General features: G+C 41.0%; 1 protein-coding gene across 2 annotated transcripts in view; it reads left to right on the top strand.

The window, feature by feature from the left end:
* The first annotated feature begins 16,059 nt into the window (after nt 1-16,059).
* Nucleotides 16,060-21,770, top strand: part of col14a1a (collagen, type XIV, alpha 1a) — a 129,287-nt gene continuing 123,576 nt past the window's right edge. Inside the window, exons 1-3 of one of the 2 annotated variants that reach the window (XM_074682656.1) lie at nt 16,060-16,491; nt 17,798-17,953; nt 18,099-18,220. In XM_074682656.1, coding sequence (XP_074538757.1) covers nt 17,943-17,953; nt 18,099-18,220 — 133 coding nt within the window. In that variant the 5' untranslated portion in view covers nt 16,060-16,491; nt 17,798-17,942. The remainder of the gene's footprint in view (nt 16,492-17,797; nt 17,954-18,098; nt 18,221-21,770) is intronic. The other variant, XM_074682658.1, reaches the window with a different exon arrangement.

Below are 21,770 nucleotides of genomic sequence, written 5' to 3'. Positions count from 1 at the left end.
TAGCTCATAGCTTAGTGTTAGCCTTTTATCAGTTTCTGAATTCATAAGCAAACCTAGTTCAGTTTCAAGACTTTCAAGGGCTTTTCTTTTGAAATGGTAGATCAGAATTGGCTAATATTCAGTATTTTCACGCTTAGATAACCTATTAGCTTGAAGTGGGATTCTCGATTGATTATTTAGGCTATATTAGCCTTTCATTTTTTATCTGAATGTAAGAGTGGTAGCTCAGTTTGGATTTTTTTGTAAAGGTATTATTTTGAAAGGCTACATCAGAATTATTTCATTTGTTATTGCGGGACTCCATGACTGGATCTGGTACGTGAGTTTTATTTAGAAGTTCAGTCAGTCTCACAATATTATTGATATAACAGTGAGTGCTAGCTTGACTGCAGAACAGAACTTTTTTAAAATCTGTTTGAATGGATTCAGTGTATGCACGTCAGCAAGCCTGTTCATCTCTCAGTTGTTTCACCAGAATTACTTTTTTTTTTGAAAATCGAAACTTTCTCCTGTATAAACTCAGATTTGACACACACACACACACACACACACACACACACACACACACACACACACACACACACACACACACACACACACACACACACACACACACACAAAAGCATCTCGACTTAAGTTCTCTCCCTGCAACACAACAAGCATCTACCAGTAAAATAGCGAACTCGTGTGGCCAAACTAAGGTAATGCCTGAAAGAAACTACATTGGGTCGGTGGTAAAGGGATTGTTTTTCCTGCATTATTATTTTTATTAACAACCTCCCATTAACAAATTGGACAATAAATCTAATTATCGAGATTGCCCCAGAAGGTGCTTTCATAAACTGCTGGAAACAACCGTGGCTTCTGAAGCAAAGTGTACATGATACTGATAGAAGCAATTACCTCCGAAGCGAATGATTACATTAAAGCAAGAGACAAGGACATCTAATTCCTGGCAGTGGCCATGAAATGGAAACAAAGAATGTTCTTGAAAATAGGAAAGAATAACCAAACCACAGGAGTATGTTCTTGGAATGATTGAAGACTGTTCCTCTTTGAGAGGGGTTCTCCTCAAAACCTTCTAAAATCTTTCAGCACAAGCCTGGTGAAGTAAAGGCAGGATAAGAAGTACAAGATCAATGTAAATACTGTCAAGGATCTGCTTGTGGAGATTAGTGGGTACTAGAGTAAGACTTTGCATGAAGGATCAAGGTTGGCAAATGAGTAGCTGTAGCCAAGGTGAAAGTGAGTGGAGCTTGGTGGGTTGAAAACAGCTGGGTGGTAACTGAAGATTGAAATGAGAGCTGGACAGGTAGAGGGAGAAAAGAGAGAGGCACTGGTGCTTAAAGCTCTAGAACAATAAAAAGCTAAAGTTGTTCTGGAAAGTGTACTGGCTGAGGCAGTGGCATCCCTGTGCCCAAAACCCAAACTAAAGCTGACTTTAGTAGCTGCTAGGGGAGGAAAGCTGCTGGCAGCTTCATCTCAGTGCCTGATGCTGCAGCTAACACTAGCTGATGATGTTGTTTGAGATCCAAGGTCAGGGGCAATGACATCTCGGAGTCAATTGCCCAACCATCCATGTCTGGTGTAATGCTTTGGTTGAATTGCAGAATGTAGCGGCAACTTAGTGCCCAAAACTGACACTAGCTGGTGTTGTTGGAGATGAAAGGCCAAGGGCAGTGACAACCCTGTACCTGATGCACCGACCATTGCTGTCTGGTGCAAATGCTTCGGTTAAACTGCAGAAGGCAGTGGCAACTTGGTGCCTAATGCTACAGCCAAAGCTAGCTGATGTTTTTGTTGAAGATGAAAGTTTGGGGCAATGACATCCTGCTGTCCGATGCCCTGACCAGTAGTACATGGTGTAGATGCAGGGGATAAAAAATCGAAGGTATTGACAACTTGGTGCCCAGTGCCCTGACTGATGATAACTGATGTTGACTAGGTTTAAATGCGGTGGCAACTTGGTGCCCTGTTTGATGCCATCGGCTGTTACTGCAGGGGCAGACCAGCCGCAGGCAAAGGCATCCCGGTGCTGTAAACCCAGGTTGTGCTGAAGGAAAGGCTGGTAGTGTTGACATCTTGATGTCAGGGTTTCCTGAAGAGGTGGGTAGATGGGAGAGCTGATGGGTGGCTGTTTTGAAGGCTTGCTGCCCTGAAGTGAAAGCAAGAGGGCGCTGTTGAGAAAATAGGAGACAACCCTGGAGGATACGGTCTACTGTAGGGGAATGGCTGGATTTTTTTAAGAGGAGTAGGATGATCCTGAAGTGCAAGGCTTTTACTGTTGTCTCCTCTTGGATTGTTTTCAGGTTGGAGATCGTGTGCATACTGTCACTTCAACTGAGGTGCTTCACTTCATGCGCGGCAATGTTTTGATTGATGACGTCACACGCGGCGGGAGGAGATAAGTTGAGCGGCAGGAGGACGAGTTTCTTGAAAACTTGTTTGTCGTCATACCGGTTGAATGGCATATTCTTGGTTTTTAAAGTTTTTGGAGAGTGGCAACAGTCTAGTCTTAAAACTATGTTAAAACCGGACGGTCTAGCTGGAGCAAGATGTGGAGCGCCGGCGAAAAGAAAAGCAGGAAGGCTGATAGGCAGTTGACATTCTCTGGGGAGAAAGGGTAGGAGAACCATGGCGATGGCGTGGACTGACGCCGGATTACCACGGTCTCTCTTCTTTATTGGATAAGGAGGGCTGAGAGACGCTGATATCAGAACTTTTTTCCCAGGATCCTGATGAGGGACGAGACCCGACGGAACGTGGACCACCGAGGAGACTGTATGGCGGCACGCTGAAGTCGGTCCCGAGCTGGGTTGTCTTAGCGGGGCTGAGATCGGGGTCCCCGGCATGGTTTGGCAGCCGTCTGACCTAGTCTTTTCCCGCAGAGCCCAAGTTACATTCATCTCCTCTTGGTCCCCGGATCTTCTTCGGACGCGGACAGGGTGATGAAGTCCATGGACACTTGAACAGTAAGTAACAAAAGGCTGTAGAAACGCAGGTTTCTAAATGGTTTGGTGTTTTGTTGGTTAGCGTTTCTTGCCCTGTTCGGCCCAGAGGCGCATGTTACGGTGTACAAAGAAAGAGCAAAGAGGACGTAGGGGGTTAGGATGATTTAATAACAGAAAGGGTGAGGTTTAGGTGTGGTTTCACTCCTGGACTTCTGCTAAAAACTTCACTTGTATGAGTGTTCCTCTTTTCTCTGCATTCATCAAAGTCGCTTTTTAGTGCATCCACAAACAAAAATCGCAGCAGGTGTATGTCCTACCCACGACGACCAATGACGTCTCTCTAAGATCATTCAGAATGTCCATACAAAATTGAGACCTGCAATTAGGGTGATGCATTTAATGAAATGTTTTTGGACTATGGTGCAACATTTTGTTTACAGCAGGGGTCACCAATCTTTCTGAGACCGAGGGCAACCTCACGGGACATGAATGGCACGAAGGGCTACTTGTCTGGAACAGATGTCCTGAACAACATTACACGGATCAATTTTCAATAACACTAATCAAAGTAGAAGCGGTAATGCTATGTAAAGAGACTGCTCACAGGTCAATGTTAATTATTTTACAATGATTAATGAATTACACAACAACGATGTTAAGAAGTAGCTCCATTGTGACCAGTGCTGTTATTTGGGACATGTCTCGCGGGCACCTTATGTAGTTCTTGCAGGTGCCCATGGGCACCGCATTGGTGACCCCTGGTTAAGAGAATATGTTTTTCAAGTGATTAGGTATTATTAGTCAAAAAAATCTCAAGAGTTTTCTAGTTTGTTGTTTTAATTTGTTTAGATGTAATGATAAATGCATCTTGTTCATCAAACAGCAATAAACATGCAAGGACCACGATTTTCTTGACCAAACAGTCATATGGGTGAAAATAAAAGAGGTAGGATGACTTTATTGAAAGAGCCAGACCTTACTGTTGAAAAGGCAATTCAAATTCACCAAGCCTCTGAAAGTGCAAAGGCACGAATTAAGACTTTTTCCCAGAGAACGAGACCACGGAGCAATAGATGGCACATCAGGACGTAAACAACATGATATTTGACTGAAGCTGGATAGAGAGACACAGGTAAACCTCCTGCCATTTAAGACTACCATGGACTGAGGAAAAAACCCAAAATGAGAGACAAAAAGATCAATCTGAGAGCTTCTGATGACACATCCATACCTCGTGAAGGAGTGTGTAGGGTTACCGTGACAAGGAATGGGAGAAATGTAGTTGCTTTTTTTGTACTTGCTCAGGGGAATAGACAGGCCATATGAGTTTGAATTTTTTTATGGCTAGGTCTTAAAAAGAGTTAATGTCATAGACAGAGAAAGAGAACTCACCAGATGTCCTTTCTTCACACAGTGACTGGATTTACAAAAACAAAGAGGTGTTCAAAGGGACAGGACAGGCAGCTTCCCAGGAAAACATAAAACAAAGCTTAAAGAAAACAGAACCAGCGATTCACCCAGCAAAAAAAGTGGAAGTTGCACTAAAACAGAGGAAAAACTTGACTCACTCTTAAAAGAAGGAGTCATGAGGAAAATAGAAGAGCCCACAAGTTGGGTTAATTTTCTAGTGATACTACAAAAACTAAACAATGATCTGAGACTTTGTACAGATCCTAGGGACCTAAATAAAGCTATACAGAGAGAGCACTACAGATTACCAACCAACACCAACATAAGGTGTCCCAAATTACCATTACCAAGTTAGAAGATTCAACAGATTGAGCAACACAAGTCTGCGATGATCATAACAACAGTACTGTTGTACTGTTGTATGCGCTTGCGCGAAACAGAGCGTGACCATTGACTGTATATAGAGTGGACAGCGTGGCTCTGCCGTTTACCATTGTATGTATTGTTTTTAAGCCTAAGTACCCCCTCACAGGTGCAGCCATTGGTAGCAGTTGTGCAGCCAGAGACTGTGAGGGACTCTGGGAGAATCTGAGTGGAGCCGGGCGACAACAACGATAGTTTTTTTTTTTTTCTTTCAAGAGTCTAATTGCTTCTTAACTCTGCCTCCCAACATATTTTACAATCCCTAAAAAAGATACACAAGAGCGGCAGCTGTTAATCATCATTGAATGTGACATAAAACCTCATTTTTAACCTCTTATAACTGATGTAATCAAAACTTTTCAGAAAAAAGAGGATTTGAATGCAAGGAAGCCAAGTGATATCTTCAAATCACCACAGCAAATGGATCTGAGAAACATTTCTACGAAGTGTATTAATTTTTTAAAGTTCGACCACAGCCAATCTGTAATGACTGGAGAGCCGGATTTTTTGACCTATACAGCAGTCAGTCACCAGAGGGAGCAGTTTTTGTGGTGACCTCACATCGAGCCGAATAATATGACCGCCTTTTTTTTTTTTACAGTCTATGAGTGTGCATAGCTTTTCCTCTGAAAAATGCCCACTTACTGTTTAATCGGAAAAGGTTTGGACAGTGTTTCAGAAAAATATCCACTCAGGAGGCTGTTTTCATAAGTTTGCATTTTAGGTTGGCTAAAATGCTGTTTTCATGTAAACACAAGGCTGAAACGCAACAGTACTTTTGCGTTTCACCTTCAAACCATTGCCGTGTAAAGGGCCCCTGAGAGACCTGGGAGTCAGGGGCCAGAGCCAGTGCGTAGCCATCAATACTGCATCAGAGGCAGCCAATGGCTTTGGATAAAGAGGAACGACCCCAGCTGGGTCCCAAGTAGCAAGCCGGTAGGCGCAGTCATGAAGAATTGGGCGTTGGATGCAGGCTCAGGACTGACCACCCTGTAGCTGGCCGCCTCTGGTGAGGATGCATAGTATGGAAGGGCTGAAGCACCCCATGAGCCAGAAGAACACTACTGACGATGCATCCCAAATCCAATTCAATTCCCCAAAGTCAACCTACCCAGAAAGCTACCTCTTTTTAGCCATTTACCAATAAACTTAGGTATGTGTTTGCACAAAGGATGTGAACACCTTGTCCTGTGTTTTTGAAATCTGACAACTCTACTCGGTGTGTATGCGGCCTATCGATAGACACAGTGGGGACAAAATGTAGTCTGGAACAATAAACAATACACGTGACAATAGATCAGTATAATCTAGAAAACTTAAAATGAGAAACATGATAGTTAACATAATTGAGATGAATATCTACACTCTTCACTTCTTCTTGATATTCACAAACAGTGGAGATCATCCATAACTGCTTACAAGTTAACTGTCATTAGCAAGATTAACATGTAATGTGTCACATTGTAGTGATCTATTTATGGACAGCAGCCAACTATAAAATATAATCAAATAAAAGTTAGACCACTGTGCTACCGTTAATAATCTGCAGGTGAACCAAAAAGGGTTCCCACCTTTGTAAATGTTTTAGTTAAAGATCTTGAGCAAACTCCTTGAAAGTGCCAGATAGAAAACAGAATATTGCAGCAAAAGGGTTTGAATGATTACGATATGATCTCTAGTTTGTAGTTAACTCTTTGCACTGTTAATACGAACCATAAAGAATATGGGTTTTTCAGGGTACTTGGGTCAAAGAGAAGCAAGAACTTTTTTATGACATTCTAGTTTTGTTGTTTTGTTAGGTAATTGTTTTTGTTGTGACCTCGCTGCACACACACACACACACACACACACACACACACACACACACACACACACACACACACACACACACACACACACACACACACACACACACACACACACACACAGAGCCAGTGCAGCAGTCAGGCATCAGAAAGTTTGGAACATTTGCATACACAGGGGTGCACATTAAGCCATATAAATCACAAATCGCAGCCTTCTGTGCAATTACACAATTGCACTTTGTAGTAAGTAAGTAAGTTATGTAGTAATACGCTTTTCCTTTTTTGTTTTGTTTTGATATGAAAGTCCTGAATGGAAAAATCACTTTGACCAAGATATTTTTTGCTAAATGCAGTTGCAATAACCTTTTCTGTTAACTACATGCCTTGGTTGCTGTGTCCTAATTTATGTAGAGTCTAACGAATTCTCTGAGGTGAATTTATCTTTATATGCTGTAATCTAAACGCATTAGGGATGGGTACCTTTCACATTGGAAACGATACAGTACCGATTCAGTCGGTACCTATAAAAGTACCTAACTCGGTACCCATCCCTAAAAAACATGGTTTGGTTTTGAACACAGAATAACTGATTTTGAGCAGATAGTTTGATTTTGACAGAGGAGTCGGGGGTTTTGTGAATGTATATTTTTGGGATTTGTGTTTAAGGTTCTGAGAATATTGGTGGAGGTTCCAAGAAATTTGTTGCAACAATTGTGGAAAAACTGCAATTATTTTTTTAAGTTAGATTTGAGAATTATTCAAATTAATCTTAATAATGATTTTATAACATCAATGCATGTTAAATGCATTTTTTGAATTACCGCATACTGAGCTGCAGTTTAAAATGTCTTTCATTTCATTCAACACTATTGTTTTGCATCCCGCTCATTTTCATTATTTTGCCTTTTTTGTCCTTTTATTTTTCTTCAAGAATTTTAATGCCAGAACTGTGCTGAACATAAGTTGCGCCTTTTTCTGAATTAAAAATAAATACACTTGATCTGCACTTGGGATTTTTGCCTTCTTACAGGCACCATCAAATATCACCAGCAGGGGGTGCTGCTGCACTGTAGTATAGAAATTATAAGTCATTCCACCCCCTTGGTAGTATCCAACCACATCCAGGGGAATCTTGCCTCTTTTTGGGGGGGAGGGTTCTCATGATTTTTTCCCAGTGAATACAACCCATGACAACAAACCCATGACAACAAAAGGACAAAAAAGAAAACAAATGCAATAAAGAAGCAGAAGTAATTGACACTTTCTTTATGATTTCACCAACTTTAATGTCAATATTTTTATATTTTGGTGTTGCACGACTGCATAACTGATATCTATGGTGAAAAAACATGCGAGCCTTCTTTTCCCTGCATGTGATATCTAAAAGGTCATTATTTTAATAAAATCTGAGTGTCAGTTTTTGCTACAGCATTTGACAGATGTAAATACTCTACCCCATTTTTTCTTTAAATCTGATAAAGTTGATAAATGGCTTTATCATATTTAGGTTAAGATGTGAAAACATTTGGCTGCAGGATACATATTTGCCATTTTTAGTTACATTTTTCCTACAGCTCTTCTTTCCTCTCTTTTTTTCCCCATCCTTTTATGTTTCTGCCTGAGTGACAGATACACTAACAAGAAAAGGTCTTATCAGAGAAGAGCATCACCACCTTTCCTCCACCTTTCAGTCAATTCATTCATCTGTCCTTGCATTCAGGCAGCCATTGATTAGCTCAGCAGCCAACCTTCACATTGCTTCCTTCCATTTGTCTATTTGTCCAAATGTGTTTTTTTGCCTCATGTACACGCACGCACACACACAGGAAATTAGAAACTGTTGCACACACTCTTACAAACCTGAAAGCGACAGCCTGCTGGACATTTTCTCTTGAGGTAAAGATGAAGAAGAGATTAGGGTGCAATATTTAAACCACCTCAGCTGATAAGAAAAATCTGATTTTTAAGACAAAAACACCAAAGCAGCAGAGAAGACCACTGACTATCATCTGTGGGGTGTTTTTAATGTTTTTTTTTTATTTCATATTTAATATTTGTATTAACAACTATTGTAATTATGTTTCTGGAGGATTTTCATTAGAAAGTTTTGTCTATTCATGGGCCTTTTGAGAAAAATGTGTGGATATGACATGGTGCATACAGATTCTCAGTCCCACTGCCAGATTTACTGAGGAAGTCCAAATCCAGCTGGGGCCAACAACATAGTGAAATGTACACACTACAGAAAAGCCTAGAATGAAAGCCTTTTCCAAGTGGCATATATTATAAAATCAAATTAAGGTTTGAAAAGCCCAGTTGGTCCAATTAATGCAACACCAATGCAGGCGGCACAAGCCAAGATCAAGTAATTAATACGGATAAAAAAAATCCTCTCATGACAACGACAGAAGCCAAAACATAAGAGATGAAGAGGAATATAAGACTCTCATAGCTGGTCGGCTTTGGTTTCATTTAGAGCATTACACAAGGCCAGAAAAACATTTTCTCTCTCTTTTACCTGACTTCACTCATCTCATTAATGTTTTCAAGTGATTATGATTTGGTGTGATAGAAACTCTCCCAGGCTAGACTGGATGAAAGTAAATGATCATTATCAAGCCTTTAGACTGCATAAAAACTTCAACAAAAGCTGCAAACACTTTGAAAAAAGGGTGTTTTTTTTAACCTCCAGTGTTGGCATTCTTTGTCACGCAGAACAAGGAGGTCCTTTTAGAAGAAATGTTGACATACCGTAAACGTGACAGAAACACTTGGTATGGTTCACACTGTAGGTGTGAAATAACATTTTATGGAAACTTGTACAATGTTTTACCTGTTTTCTGTGTTTCTGCAATAGAAAATACTTCCGATAAAAACACAAGAGAATGAGAAATGAAAAAAAACTATGAATCTTCATGCAAGGTAATATAAAAGATATGGTTTCAGGCCATTATTATATATCCCTTTTCCATTACGTCCAACATTACATTATGACAGAGCAAATAATGTAATACCAGATAAATTTAATAATATTCACAAGGACACAATATTCTTTGGAGTTAATTAGCTTTTGTTACAGAGTGCCAATATGTATGACTGCTGGGTTGAATAGATAAAGGTTATCAGTGTTATCAGGTGGAGGAAATATACAGGGCTTTTTGCAAATTAAACATGAAAAAAAAGAAAAGAAAAAAAAAGTCATGTAGTTTGAGACAAGAAACGTTTCAGTGCTCACTCAGGCTGATGGACTGAATGGCCCTGAGGCATGATTACTGTGATTTCAGGTGAAGAGTCTCCTGTTCTCAACTTCCCTCCCCACAGGCCACAAGCTCAAGACAAGTCACAGCAGGCAGGAATCTGAGCCACTCGCCAAATGCTGTTCAGACTGTGTGTGCCAGATCAAAGAGTTTGGCAAGATAGTCTGGCAGGAAGTCTCCTAAAGTGGCATTTCCTTCTTCAAAAATATATCACCAACTTAATGGGAGGAAGTTGAAAGCACAATTTTTTGCGTAGGACATGAGGCCTTTATGAGAAGTTTATGTAAAATCTTTGAACATTTTGACTAAGAAAGATGGCTAAAATGTTTCTTTCCCTCTTGCAAAAGAATGTCAAGATTTTACATGTGACTGCAGAAAACAACTTTAGCTAAGGATAGATTAACAAAACAACAACAAAAACAACCGTCTACAGGCTTGCTTTAGCTGCTCTCTGGAAGAATGTAGACTGTTCACCGTGTGTTCATCTTGGTTTGCATGTTTCCTGACCGACCCTACATGCTGAGTCACAACAGTTGGGTTTTTGGGTTAGGCCAAGCTGAGATTTTTTAGCGTAAGCTAGCCAGGTTAGCTGTTTCAAATGTCAACTTTTGGCCTGCCAACAATTGAGACACCAAATATTTAGTGGTAAACTAACTTTTCACACGTTCATGTCATCATGAACAAATACATATATGTCTGCACCATGAAAGTTTAAAAAATGATGTTTCAGTATCAAGTTAAGCTAGCTTAGTGTAATGTTAGCTTACAGTGACATTTGCTGTTCTTTAGATAGCTTATTTTTAGCTGGCTTGGTTTCTTTACAAGTGTATAATGCATTGCATTTTCCTAAGATTTCCAATCTTTAGCTAATATTGATTGTAATGTAACAGATTTGATGATGTGTTTAATGTTACATTTAGTTAAAAATAGTTGAAATTAGAGGAGTCCATTTTTGATACAATAACTGTATGTACAAAGATAGCACACTTGTGATTTGGTGAGTGGGCAAAGCAAGTGGGTGAGTAGATGTGTTTATTTGAGTTGTGTAGATTGGGAGAGAAACTGGGATACCTGAGAGCAATACTGGACCACGTGACCGTAGGTTTCGCCATTTTGGCATTTAACTACATTGCAGCTTTATCAAGTTCAAACAACAAAACTGATGCAAACTGAATCAAATTGTTTAATTGCCCATTGACAGTTGTGGTCAACTGAAATTGCATTTTTATTGTAACATAAAGAATAATGAGGTAGAAATGACACAGTACTGTAAAATAAACCAACATCAAGCTTGAATATTTAACACATCTTACAGGATTTTGTAAACCCAGTTAAGTTTTTAGGTTTTAGACAAACTGACAGTTGATGAGATGTCCATGCACCATGAGTGCACCAACAGATACATCAATGGTCCCTTTCATTCATTGTTTGTGATTCATTTCAGGTACACAGTTGTGAGTCTGTTCTTTCAGGAAGTGCCGTCATATTTCAGTGTTTTGGCTGTCAGCTTATAGACAGCAGGTCTGAAGCGAATAACAGTGTGACAGGTGTGAGGCAGCAGGAAACATCTTCCAATGTTGTGTTGAAACACTGCAACTGAGAAATCTTACTGATTTTTTGTCATTATTCTTTATTTCTATTATTGAATATGAAACACATGATTACAACCCTTTGGTACTTAGGTACTTTAACTTTCTTCACATACAGTAAGTGACATCAGCTCAAGATTAGAGTTTTACAGATGATTCAAACAGAGCATGGTTCAACACTTATTTTCCCAGTACAGACTGTGAAAAGATAAGTGTTAGAGAAGGTGGAGGATCCAGCTGGAGTGAGCTAAAGGTAATGGTGGTTAATGCTTTGAAATTTAAGCTCAATTCTCTGAATCCAGGGCTTGCAGGCTCTGCAAAGACAAACACATGCATTAAGCATCATCACTGCTGTCTATATTGGGGACCATGATTGTCTTTGCTGTACACAACTCTGTATGGTTGTTGGGATTTATCAGAATGAGTTAAATTTGTGGACTGACCCACTGACATAATACTGCTACCATAACTAAAAATAGTAAATGGAAAAAAACATCAAAATTTGCAGTCAATTGGCTTCAGATATGCACCATGTGTGTCAAAGAAATTTGTCATGCATACTTAGCAACTGCCTATGAATGTATTTTCATAAGAAAAAGTAGTATTTTCTGAAAGAAATGACTTCCACCCAAGTTGTGTTATGTAGGTGTCAGGTTAGCAGGCTGGGAACAGCAGGCACGGTTCTAGATGACAAGCCGGCTAATAACTGTGACTAGTTTGACTAATCAGAAGGCTGCGGTCACTTCAGTCTGCTGCTGTCCACCTATTTACCTGCTGCTTGTTATTAACTCAGAGCTCTGTGTGTGTGTGTGTGTGTGTGTGTGTGTGTGTGTGTGTGTGTGTGTGTGTGTGTGTGTGTGTGTGTGTGTGTGTGTGTGTGTGTGTGAGTGTGTCCAGCAGATAAAGGTTGAAATTCAGAGTACGAGGTGTGTGTCAGTGTGTCTGAGTTCACATGCATGCACACCCTTGTATGTGTCAACTCTATTTGAACCTGTCCAGGTCTTTGGCTTGAGCTAACAAGACAAACAAACCATGGTCCTCCTGCTGGTTTGAATGCAGCTTATTGTGTGTGTGTCTGTGTGTGTGTGTGTGTGTGTGTGTGTGTGTGTGTGTGTGTGTGTGTGTGTGTGTGTGTGTGTGTGTGTGTGTGTGTGTGTGTGTGTGTGTGTGTGTGTGTGTTTGAGAGAGAGAATGACACGCTGAACTCAGTTGTCTGTCTCCATGTCAGACATAAAGACCTATGCCTGAGGTTATCTCTGGGCCTAAAATGTAGGACAGGGGGCTTCAGGTGTGTGGGTGTGTTTATTAATGTGTAAAAAAGGTAAAGGGGGTGGAACGGGACAGGTCTATATTTATTCAGCAAATTATACCCAGTTGCAATTTTGTTGGTTTATGTGCGTCATGTTCAATGCAGAGTCATTTAGATGAAAGTCAAGAACAGACTTTTAAATTCTGCAACTTGCGAATTTCAGGAGAAACATTTTAAGAGATTCAAAGTAGTATGATAGTTTTTGATCCTCTTTCTCCCTTGCTGAGTGATCCTGAGAGGTCATCATCCATCTCTCAACAACTACGTGGCTTGGCTCGACTATAAACACAAATGAAGAGGTTCCTGTTTCCTAGGAGAAATCCCCCTCTGCACAGGAAATAATGCTTTCTGTGTTTGTCCAAGCATCAGAGGTGACTTATTTTTATAGTTATTAAAGGAGGGTGGAGTGGCGTTCAATCAGTTTTATCATTATTATATGCTGGTCCAGTGCAAACGCCTGCACAATGACTATTTCCGACAGACCATATCACAAGAATCAAAGCAGCAGCTGCAAGAGGGATTATCAGCTTAAAGGTTTCTGTCTGGAGTGCGTTAAAGACCTTAAAAAGTTGTATTGTCAAGGAAAAAGTGTACAGAAACCCTTTGAGAGAAAATCTGCATAGACTGATAGATTTTTTTTATCTTTAAAGTTATGTTTCTATTACACTTTCTTAAACCTTCTCAGTTTGAGATGAAGTATAATTGGCTGTCAGGATTTTTACTCTGTTTTTTTTTTTTCAAACTGTCTCATCAAGTCCTGCAGAACTCTAGGGTTTAAGTTTTACATTTGTGATATCTGTCTCATATCACCTGAATACACACAGTGGAACACCCAATCTAAAACACACACGTTTTTTGAATACCTGAGGTGTGTTATACCAACAGTGGATGAAAGAAAAAACAGCTTTCTTCTGGTACGTAAATCAGAACTGAAGGTGTCTCCTCTAGCAGCTACTAACAAATGTGTTTTTGTATGTGACATGGTAAAGCTAAAGTCTTGGACTCTAACCCAAGCACGATGAAAGAGGAGTCCTGGCGCTCAAGAGATATTTGTTTCATTGCAAAGTCTTTAAAACTTTATGAGGCTTCACACTTGTACCATATGGCACCAAGAGAAATGACCTTTGGATCCACCCCAATACGTGAGCAGTGTCTCAGTTTGGATGGCTAGAGACAGCCGAAAAAGAGGAAGGAACAAGGAAGACATTGAATGATAAAACAAGATGGATAGAAAAGGAAACGGCAAAAACAGCAGTAGAAATGAACAGATGATTACAGAGACTCACAGGGAGGACTGGTTCACCCATTGAGCAGGTCTTGAGGTCTGCTGGCCTGAGCACCTGTGGGGATGAGCTGTCAATCAAGGTCCAGCAGTGAGAGCTGCAGTTAAGAATACAGAGTAAAACAAAACAAAACAATAAGGAAACTGTCTTCAATGCCACTTGTATTTTGCCAAGAAAATTCTAAAACTACTGATCTGAAGAAGGCACAAGTCCCTCACTTTTGATTTTGTTGTTCGTGGTTTAAGAAGTGACATCTCGTTGCTATTGCTACTTTATATTTCACTGTAAACAGCAAAGTTGCAGTGTGACACAGTTTCTCAATTTCATAATATTCTGAGGATTTTTAAAAACTCTTTAAAATTTTTATTTATTTATTTTTTTGTATTCCTTGTTTTGATTTTACAATAGTCAACAGAGACATGGTGAACGTTTTTGGTGAGGATCAGTAATCACTGATAATGGTGGGGTCCAAACAATACACTTTTCAGTTCAATAATGTTTTGTGTCTGGGGATAGCTGCATTTATTGTCACAGAGTGTTGCAGCCCAAAAGAAAACAAAAAAAAAAAAAATGCTCGGTGTTAGAAAGAGATGAACCAAGGAGGAAATGCTCAAAAGAAAAACACAATAAATTAATTATAATTATAATTATAAATTTAATAAACCATTAATTAAGCTTTTTAAAGTCAATTTTAATTCAAATTTTGGTGCTTTCATTAAATATTTCAAATTTTGGTGCTTTCATTGAATAATTCAAATTTTGCTGCTTTTAGTAAATAATTCAGAACTCGCAAAAGTTGCACAAAAAATGCCCATTATTAGTGAAACGACATAAAAATTTGAAAAGAAAGAATAAATGAGAACTAACCCATTTATCCTAATAGAAGTCATTTTCATAATCATGGGTTGTGGGGCAAGACATCCTGCCCTAAATGTGCACACTTTGTGTGTGTTGGCACGTGTATGACCTGTATTTGTTTGGTGTGTGGTCTGCTGCAGACAAACGACAGATGAACGGAAAACAGGACGACAGGAAGGGAGGAAGAGGAGGAGGACAGAATCCTTATCCACTTGATTACAGTGTTTGTGGCATCTGGACAGTTGTTTGGCCACTATGTGCAAGTGTGTGTGTGTGAATGTGTGTTCAGAGCATCAAATGTTTGTGTGTGAGAGAGTGTGTAGTGCCCCAGGGACACACCTGGAGTGCAGCTATTCCTTGCCTCAAATCAAGCAGCCACTGGCACAATTTACCGGCCTGAGTTTCCCATGACTCCCAGTGTTCTCCCCTCAGGCTGAGTCACAAAGTCTGTAAAACAGCAGAGGAGGGAGTGTATGTGCAGGATTACAAAGTAGCTCACTCTCAAGTCTTTTTGTGGCAGTCATATAGAATCCATTGTTCTGTTCCTTTAGGCTAAGTTAAAGAAACACTCTGAGAAATATTTTTACCTATTCTAGTAAGAGTTGGATGTAAAAGTGGAGCCATTATGTAAATCTGTCCATTAAATATGAAGCTCAAGCCCAAAGCGTCAGCGCAGCATAGCTAATGTTAACAATAATATATTTCTGATAGAGTGTAAAGCCCATTGCTGGCAGGTGTCTGTTGGAAATGCTGGAGAAAATAGCTTCCTGGCTGAAGCTTTATATCTTAAAGACTGCGGTTTTGATTTATCAGTGAAAATGTTTTCCTGACTTATTAAGGAGACCCAAGTCTAATAACAACAAAAACTCACAGGTCCAGCATCCTGTTCTGTTAATAAGGAGGTTGGTTGTTTTTGTCCAGTATAATCTGTTTTGAAATTCCGGTTTATGTTGAATTTTAATGTGGAATAGAATAACTACTACTTATGACTACTACTTCATTTTTGGGGAATCCACATTTTATCTGAGCTGCAAAATCTTCGTCATTGTGCCTTTAACATCAGAGCTCGCAGCCCAGCAGGGCATGGACAGGCACCTGCTCTTTACGCACTGAACCATTTCTAGCCGGACTTTTCTTCGCGCGACTTTCAGCCATGTGGCACTTTTACAGCCGCTGAATCTGGACAGAAAGTCCTCACGGCATGTCCCTTCGTGACTGCGGGGGAGCACATACAGCACATACAGGGCTCAGAGGGGTTGAAGCCGGATTGAAATCTGCCGATTGGTAGTAGAGATTTTTGCGCAGCGGCGTGCAGTCTCTCTCTCTCTCTTTCTCTCTCTCTGATGAACCGGAGCGAAGGAAAGGGTTGGGACAGGGAAGAATAGCTGGAGGGAGGGATGGCTGAATAACGAGGAGAGAAACACCCACTCCGGACTGACCGAATAGTATCCAGAGAGACAGAGTGTGAGAAAAGAGAAAGAGAGAAAGAGAAAGAAGAAAGGGGGATCCACTGGAAGGCAGCAGCAGCAGTGGTCTGTGATATTCCGAAGATTTTTTTTTTCGTTTGGGAATACAGAGGGGACGTCTTGAATTGATGACTGGAGAGGTATGAAGGGATATTTCATTCATTGCGAGTGAGTGAGAGTGAGCCGCTCTCAGGTGCGCGGCGCTGCATGGAGCTTCCGAGCGAATCGACTTCATTTGAATAAATCTGATTGTTTGACCCAGATTTGATTGAGAAACTTAATATGAACCAATCAGTAGCACTTTGAAATAGTCACATTAGAATTATCTTCACCACAGGGTCAGCGAATTAAACTTGGGAAGCGCAGACAAGTGGAAAAAACTTTCAAAATGAAATTAAGTGTTTTATTTTTAAGGTGTATTTCCCCCAACGGCTTTAAAACATCTCCTTTGTAACACTCGGCTCGAGTATACGTGCGAGTCTCTATGGTCTGGTAGCGTAGTAAATTGCATTCAAGAGCAGTGTTCTCCAGCAACAGCCCGTAAAAACAAACAAATTAGGAATTTTCTGTCAAATGTACCAAGGGTGGTGCCTTTGTCCCGGTTTCCATTAACAGATTTACCATGCAGTTGTAAAGTTGCCATTTGTATATGAGCAAGAAAATTACAACCTAAAGCCGACAGAAAGTTTAAGGTTTACTGTGATCTAAGTTTGCCTCTGAAATGTATTTATAGGACACATATCATTCAATGAGAGTGCATAAATGTGTGTGTGTGTATCAGAGGGACACTGATGTAGAATAGTCTAATTTAATCCTTCTCATTTCCTCTGTCACATCCTAGTGCTGATGTATCAAAAAAATCAATCCTATTTCCTGGAGTATTTTATGCTTTTTAATATGCATTGTCATTTTCTGGCCTTTTGACACTGTCTGGATTGAAAGGAGCTGGCTGTTCTTTCAAAAGCCTACCGCAGTTACGTTTCACATCTCCACATCACAGATAGACTCCGTCCTGAGACAACTTTTGTAGCACATGCTGTTTTATTCATACAGTCAGTCAGTGTTTTTCCTCGAAAAGGAGCACGCCTGCTTTCAGTGTGTGATACTGAGTGGCAGAATAGAGGCAAGGTGAAAGGTGGAGAAGGTGGAGAGAAGAGAGGAAGAGTGGTGGAGAATGAAGGAGAAGGTGCAACATAAATGTGAGAGAGGAGGAGGAGGAGATGAGATAGAAGGAAGAGGAAAGGAGCTGGACAAAGGTTGATGAGATATGTCCCTTTGGACTGTCAATTACGCTGTTTTTTTCTGCTACTGTCTCCCAGCTTTTTTTTTTTTGTCGCTTTTTTCTTGTTTTCCTTTTTCCTCTATGTTTTCTTCTTCTCTTTGTTGATCTTCTCTGCATTTCTTTTCTCCACTCTTTCCTCTCTTCTTCTCTTCTCTCAAACAAAGTCCTCCACTGTTACACCCTCGATCTTCTCAGAAGTAGGCGGGGGCCACGGTTGCTGTTCTGTGGTCAGTCTAGACTGTTAGACGACCGCCCTGTAATTGTATTAAAGGGGACATAAGACAGGAGTAACTGACTCCAGATCTGTGTATGTGGCTAAGGTGGGTCTTCTTGACCCACAGAGCCTCCTTGCAGCTCAGTGGCATTCATAGTGTTTAAAATCTTCCTCTTGTTCATTTAGTCATTTTCCCCTGTGTTATGCTCTGTCATCTTCTTTCCAACAAGTCTTCCCCTCATTTTTTGCAGGTCCAGATTGCTGCTTGAGAGGATGTTGGATGTCAGGATGTTGCAGATAAGATGGTGTTTGTTGGCTCCTTTGGTATTACTGGCCCTAGTTTCCCATTACCCTTGCAAGGCACAGAGTCAAGGTAAGTACTTTTTTCTTCTCCATCATCTTTCCTCTTTCTGTGCCTCTCACCTTCCCATCCCCATGTCTCTTTTCCCCCTGCCTTTGAAGCCATCCTATGTCCCCTTTTTGTACCACATTAAACTGTACTCTACTTATAAAGTCTTCCTCCACTCCCCACCTCTGCCAACCCCCCTCTTCTCATTTCTACCGCCTTCCCTCAAGCCTTCCCTCACCTTTTGGCCCTCCTCTACCTCTATATCCTCCCCCTTCCCCTCTCGTGACCCCTCATGTCTCTCCTCCTCCCCCATGTTTCCACCTCATTCCTACCTCTGTCTTCTCTCTGTTTGATGTGCAGTCTCAGTCCAATCAGATTTTCTCCCTTTCACAATCACTTCACCTCCATATCATCGTGCTGGTTCACCCTAGCGATATGGCAATGTGTGCAACCCCTGCTGCTGATGCGGCCATGCTTCAGAGGAGTTTTAATAAATGTGTTGTAACTGTGTGCTTCAAGCTGTGATGATTTGCTGCTCTATGTGCTGCGTAAAATATAACGCTCCAGTGTGCTTTGCAATCAACCTCACCTCTGCAAACCTGATTTAATCACACTGAGTCTCATTTCAAAAGTGGGTTGTTTTCTGATAAGTTTTCAATCACTGATGTCAAAAAATTGAATTCAACCCTTAGAAGAAACACACATTTGAGTTCCAGTTGCACATATTGTATGTTATTATGTCCTTTAGTGGCATTATTGGCATATTATGTGCTAGTATGTGTGTTTGTCTGGGGGGCCGTTTACACAACAACGGTTTTAAGGTGAAACACAAAAGCGTTGTTGCGTTCTGGCCTTGCATTTACATGGAAATGGCCTTCTAGCCAACCTAAAACACAAACTTTTGAAAAAGGCCTCCAGAGTGAAATTTTTCTGAAAGACTGCCAACACCGCTGCTGTGAAATCAGTAAGCAGGCGTTCTCAGTGGAAACGCTGATGTTACACCTCTCTTCACATAATTGCATACAACAGTACAACAGTACTGTTGTTACGATTGTCGTGGACTACCATATTGTGCTTGTGCTGCTTAATCTGCTGAATCTGCTGACTGTCTTTCAACAAAATGTGCATCTGTTGCACCACTTCTGCGCTTAGTCTGGACAAGACAGTTAAAGCGCCAACTACAGGCATGGCGTGCTTACTACAGCGTTTTCAGTCCCTCAGCATTTCCCTGCATTTTAGCGTTTTTGGGTGAAACGTCGTGCAAACGGGGCCTAAATGAGACTCAAGTGTTCTAACATACCACTCCTGCTGCTTCTGTCTTAGACCTATCACCTTTAAGAGCCTCATTAATACTGCCACTTCTACTAAGCCTTTCTTAGACCAAGAAATGGCATGATTCACCCAGATCTTATGGCTGTAGTTTATATAAAAGATAGACTGGTCTCAACCATAGACTGTAGAATGCATGGACGTAGTCTCTGTGATGTCACAAGCCTGACGTTCACACATCACACAGAGTTTAGAGGCAAATTGCTGTCACGGGCCGGTCATTGGTTGAGTATGAGGAGAATCTTTAATCAAATCAGTGCTCTGTATGGTTTGTTTATTAAACATTATACCACTTTCTCTTTAAGTTCATAACTACAACCTAATGAGGGAAACCAGCTGTCACTACTGTCTCTCTTCTACATGCGATGTAATTTTAAAGGTCCCATATTATGCTCCTTTTCTGCAGTTTAATATGGATCATTGATGTCTTCATGAAATGGTAGTAACATGTTTTGGTTCAAAAAGCCAATAAATCAAGCACAGCAGCATGGTTTCCAGGCTCTCATAGCTGTGACCTTCATATGTAAATGAGCCACCGCTGATACTGCCCCGCTCTTCAGCGTCACTGATAGCGGCGCCATGAGCTCCGAGTGCACAATGTTTAGAAAACAGCGAAGCTCGTTTGGTTTATCGTAACATTACAGACTAAAACAATAGGCTAACCACAGCTAAAGTTAGCATCCTGAAGCTAACACAGGGACAGGGGGGACACTGAGGAAAAGCTCTTACATCTGCTCCACAGCACACAACATTTAAAATACCCACATTTCCAGGGTCCGAGGTTTGTTGGCAGATGGTTGGTAATGCGCCTGGATTCAGGACCAGTCTATTCGCTAGCCCTCTGTTGTTCTGTCCAAAGTTGGAAAAGTAGTCGGCCGTGAAGTGACTAGCTCACACATGCACAGTTTTACTGAGTGTAGCTGGCACAGTTCCCTCATAAATGAGCTCTAGCCACTTAGTCTTGTCTTCTTCAGAGATGGGAAGCTTGTGCATGGAACTATGTGGCTGTTTACAGCCAAAAATAGTCATACTCCTCTTCCCGCTGCTGGAGAGATTTCTCTCCACAGAGAGGAGTGGGCGGGGAGGGGGTTCGGGGTATCTGCTCCGGTGGACCAATCAGGTCAGACTTGCTCCTGATTGGTCAAAAAAGGGACTCGTTGACGTCGGCAAACCCCGGAAATTCCAAACAGCTCGTTTTAGGTCAGGATTTTACATTCACAAGCACTACTTAAAACAGGATTTTTCATTAAATATCATGTTTTGTGGGCTGGGAGGAAAGCCAAAGACCCACACATTTCACTAAAGACTTAATATAGGGTGACCAAGCGTCCTCTTTTGCCCGAACATGTCCACTTTTTACGTCCTGTCCGGGGTGTCCGGGCGGGTTTAATAAATTCACGAAAATGTCCGGTGTTCACCGATTTTCATAGGACCATTACGCGCGTCCGTAAATTGACCGCCGCTTGCAAACAATACCATCATGCGCATCACTTACTGAGAGGCTGCCTTGTGGGCAGGTCTGCTCTGCACGTGCACACACACGCATAGAGAGTGAGAAGATCAGAGAGAAGGCGAGAGAGAGAGACATAGACGGAGAGCGGAGAAGACGGGGCTGTTTAGACAGCGGGGCTGTATTGCACGGAAGATGCCTAAGCGTAAGTGCAGCTTCACAGATGAACTGCAAAAAAAAATTTCCGACATATCGTCCCGATCGGGACAAGTGGGAGGCGGAGTGAACCGTGTGCAAAGCTGGCACATATGTCTCAGTGTCCAACAAAGGTGCTGGAGATCTCAAAGCTCACATGGACACCGAAAAACATGACATGACAATGGCATTTCATACTGTAAAACACCACAACAGCTACAGGTCCATGGATTGCACCAGTGCCTTGCTAAAAAAAGACATTTCCTGACTCTGACGTTGCTAAAAAGTTTAGGAGTGCTGGCACCAATGCCCGGTACCTGGCAATCGGTACCAGTGCTCAACGGTACAAATTTTCGGTACTCTTTTGTAGTTATGTGGTAAAAAATATCAATTACTTTAACAATATTATATATTTATATTTTTCAATTTAACATATATATCCTTCAGTATAGACTATTCTTTCACTTCCTCACAGTCACAAGGATGTGTTCAGGTACCCAAACGTGGTACCTTTTGATTTTACATGAACCGGTACTCTGTACTTTTGACAGAATTCGGTCGGTACCTTTAGAAGTACCTGATTCGGTACCCATCTCTAGG

This window comes from Halichoeres trimaculatus, unplaced genomic scaffold (assembly GCF_033239565.1).
Source record: "Halichoeres trimaculatus isolate MK-OKI-2021-1 unplaced genomic scaffold, fHalTri1.1 fHalTri1_scaffold_12, whole genome shotgun sequence".
NCBI lineage: Eukaryota > Metazoa > Chordata > Actinopteri > Labriformes > Labridae > Halichoeres > Halichoeres trimaculatus.
The sequence above is the reverse complement of the archived record's forward strand: the minus strand, read 5'-3'. Positions and strand labels throughout refer to the sequence as shown.